This window comes from Rosa rugosa, chromosome 1 (assembly GCF_958449725.1).
Source record: "Rosa rugosa chromosome 1, drRosRugo1.1, whole genome shotgun sequence".
Lineage (NCBI taxonomy): Eukaryota > Viridiplantae > Streptophyta > Magnoliopsida > Rosales > Rosaceae > Rosa > Rosa rugosa.
The window spans coordinates 15,468,471-15,472,319 of record NC_084820.1 but is presented as its reverse complement, the minus strand read 5'-3'; the positions used below and the strand labels follow the sequence as shown (position 1 = coordinate 15,472,319).

At 37.3% G+C, this 3,849-nt stretch overlaps 1 protein-coding gene across 1 annotated transcript; it reads left to right on the top strand.

The window, feature by feature from the left end:
- The first annotated feature begins 2,093 nt into the window (after window positions 1-2,093).
- On the top strand, window positions 2,094-3,588 carry LOC133727366 (uncharacterized). Its single transcript, XM_062154961.1, has 2 exons — window positions 2,094-2,643; window positions 2,752-3,588. The coding sequence occupies exons 1-2, from the start codon at window positions 2,146-2,148 to the stop codon at window positions 2,803-2,805; spliced, it is 552 nt and encodes a 183-aa protein (XP_062010945.1). The 5' UTR covers window positions 2,094-2,145; the 3' UTR covers window positions 2,806-3,588.
- Window positions 3,589-3,849: the final 261 nt, after the last annotated feature.

Here is a 3,849-nt window from a genome sequence, read left to right as displayed (position 1 = left end):
TTACTCAGTACGCGTGTGTTGGGATTTGTCATATAAAACTCAGGTTGATGATCAAATAACACCGAGATAGACTAGGAGATTCACCTGTACAGATAATATATCCTATTCTTGAGTAAGCAAATATATAATTTTCTTCCTCGATCGTAATTGAAAGTACACTCGTATTATATTTTAAAATGACAACATCCCTTAATTTAAAAGCCATATATAGCTGAAGAATTTCCTCGTCTTTTATGTCAAGTAAAGGCATTAAAAGTCTAGCTAGTTTTTCTTCTTGTGGGCTATTTATATAAAGCTTGATTTACATATGACTTTGCCAACTAAATATGTTATATTTAAGTGAGTATTCACTATCCAAATCCTTAAAACTGATTAAGAATCTCTTTGTTGCAATATATGTCTTTACTAACGGCCAATAAGAGAAAATATATGCAATTACCAATCACAAATATTGTGCCTATCTTTTCTATCGTGGAAGAAAATAGATAGACACATAATTGTATACAAACGGTGATCTATAAATTCCTCTCCAAAGTATATAGCTTACTCAAATATTAGATATGTGATTGTTAGTTGTCACCTCAATTATTAGGGATTGATGTATCCTATTAAGGTTTCATTGTAATGTCATGCTTCACAATCTCTCAGTGATTTCATATTCCATATTGCATTAGAGAAAAACCACCCTTTTTAGCATCTTCCTATATAATTCTAAATAGCACTTCTCACTTTGGTATCGTTCTAATTTGTAAATTCCTACAACAAAATTTGGTTGTGATATTCCCTTTTTGTTTTTTTTCCCCAAACCAAAAACCAAATAATGGATTCTACAAAAGAAAATGGTGTCAGTGGTAAACAGCAAAACTATGCCACCACTATGGCACCATCTCAGGAAGGAAAATCAGCTCTGCACGTGCTCACGTGATCTCTTCCAGTATTCACAAAGTAACATCAATTTCTGTAGGAGAAGGAGAGCACCCCAATAAACTATAATCCTCCAATTTCCAATTTTATTTTGTCTATTTCTAATAGTTTTCAAGAATTTTTATTTTTAGTGAATAAATTGAAGGGAGGCAATGAGGCAAATGCTAGGGCAGGCCCTCTTGGTCACGTGGTCCCTTTTGACCAGTCGATATCGCCAGCTCACACCCTACTTACTTATCAGTCAAACCTCAGTCAACTATATGCCAACCCTCTTCTGGGTACTCTCTGCTACTCTGCTCAGTGTGACTCTGTGTGTCCCAAAATCTCAATAATAAAGCTTCTGCATTTCCACAAACTAAACCACATTTGTTCTTCCAAAAAAACAAAAAACATGTAAACCCCATTTTCACCCTTTTAATACTTGTTTCAAATTTGAAAAAGAAAAAAAATGCTCCTGTTGCTTTCTGAGCAGTAGTTCTGGGATCAATGAATGTCACCATGCCATCATGCACCGTCCTCCGCATTCTGATGCTCTCCTTTGGCCCCATTTCTTCACTTTTCCTGTGCTTCATAATTTTTCTGGTTTCAGAAATTTTTTTTCACATTTTTGATGGGGTTGGTAAAAAACTGCATGCATGCCTCACATTATCACTGCCCGTATCCCATCTAGTGAAAGAAACCCAGACATCATCTAAACCAATTAAGAGCATCATTATTAGACCAACTGCGTCAGTACTTATTATATAGCAAAGTAAATGGCTGGCCTGTACCATTTGTACATGTTGGGTACCATTTGAAGCTGTGCAGACCCAATTTTTTAATTACTGAAATTTAATGGGTATTTTTTTTTTAACCCCAAGACAATTTCTCAGAACCTTCTTTGATACTAAGCAGTGAGCTTCTAATCAGAAAATAAAGAGTGGTTCTTGGCAACTTCACCCACATCCAAGGAAAACAGTGAAACTTTGGAGACTGTAATCTCCTCTTTGAATTAATTGGCCACATCCATCATCAACCCATTGAATGCCTAATTTATCATGTCATGACAAAAAAAAAAACATCACATCACTCCTCTCATGCATGCATAGACTTTTAAATCTCTAATCTTTTTTGAGTGTCCATAAGCATCTCTCTCTCATTTTGGGATATAAATAGACACATGGTGGGCTTGTTGTGAATAGAAGGGTCCTCCTTGTTTCCTCTTTCTCTTTCAAAACCCATATGGCCTGTTTACACACAATGTACAACTCAGAGCACAAGGGTCAGTACTGTAATGGTGGTAGTGGTAGTGGTGGTGCTCCAATGAGCCCTAGAATTTCATTCTCTAATGACTTTGCTGATGCGCAACATGTGATTAAGCATGAGAGGAGCTCAAGGGAGGCACCAGTGTCTTCAGATTTTGAGTTCTCAGTGACCAACTACTCCATGATGAGTGCTGATGAGCTTTTCTCTAAGGGGAGGTTGCTGCCTTACAAGGGAAGCAACAAGAGCCAGATGCAGAGGGGTACTACCACTCTTAGAGACGAGCTTCTTGTGGAGGATCAGGAGGACGACGTGTCGTTTCATAGGCCGCCGAAGGGGTCATCGACGAGGTGGAAGGGGCTTCTGGGGCGGAAGAGGACTGCCCACATTGGGTCCAAGAAAGCTGAGAGAGGTAGTGATGGCTCTTCTATGGAAGGAAGAAGGTCTGGCCTTGTGCATGAGAGTTCTTCTTCACAGGTAAAAAATTCACCCCGTTTTGGTCTTTTTTTTTTAATATTTTTTATTGGATTTATATATGAATTTGGAATTTGTATGAAAAGTTGTGTTCTTGTTAATTTGTTGCAGGAGGTGTTGAATGAAGGAGGGTCAAGTTGGAGGGGGTTTGAGATTGGAATATAATGGTGGCATTGAGTAATGTTAGGGGTGACCTGATGAATTTGTAGAGGTGTGGGAGTGCTGTAATTTTTTTTTTTCTTTGTTTGGATTTTGGAGGCTAGAAAAACAGGATGATCAATTATTAGTCCTGTATTTTTTTTTTTTTTTTTAAGGTCAGGGTTTTTGGGTAAACTTAGAGGTTGTGATGACTTCTGTGGGAATTGATCGAGTTTTAGAGTTTCTGTGTTGTAGTTTTATTTCAAAATTTCTGGGTTGGGATTTGGTCTTTTGGCTAGCTGTTCACTGTACAAAAATGTTTGCGGTTGAAGAACCCGTGCAATGCTAATTAAGCTCTTGTTTCTCTGTTATTATTATTATTATTATTTTTTTTGTAAGTAAGGGGTCAAAAAGATCCAGAAACAAAGAAACAGACTAAAAAAGAACTAGCTAGCTTGGCCTATCATTAGGCCTAACAGAGATTCTTCTTTGCCGAGATACTCCATCAAGATCATCAAGATAAGCAGAAGAGGCGTGAATGGGAGGACCATCAAACTCAATTATCCCATAAGCATGATTGATGCTCTCCTTAGCAAGGCAATCAACTACCATATTACTTTCTCTGTAAATGTGCTTTAGGGAGAAGCAATAATGGAAGTTTTTGATCAAATTTTTGCAGCAACAAATAAGCGAGCCCATGGGATGAAGAGCAACATCAGTATGAGAGATCAACTTTGCTAGAATTGCAGAATCCGTTTCTACTTCAATATGAGTAATGTGATATTTAAGAGCTTGTTGAAGACCATAATATAGGCCCCAAGATTCAGCATCTAAAACTTCACCTATGCCCAAGTTTATCTTGAAACCCTTGATCCATAATCCATTAGAACATCTGATAACCAGCACCAATCTTTCCAGAATGTCCATTTCTACTACCATCAATGTTTAGTTTATAGGTTCCAGGAGGAGGTTTCATCCAATTTAGAAGTTTAAGACAATAAGTTTTGTTCAGAAGTTTTGAAATCTGAGCATTATTCCATTCAGAGATAGCAGCATTAATGACCATAATAC

Bases quoted from the DNA above. Each gene is read 5' to 3' on its own strand.
- LOC133727366 (XM_062154961.1), top strand. From the start codon at position 2,146: ATGGCCTGTTTACACACAATGTACAACTCAGAGCACAAGGGTCAGTAC. The intron at 2,644-2,751 runs GTAAAAAATTCA...AATTTGTTGCAG, and splicing joins ATGAGAGTTCTTCTTCACAG to GAGGTGTTGAATGAAGGAGG.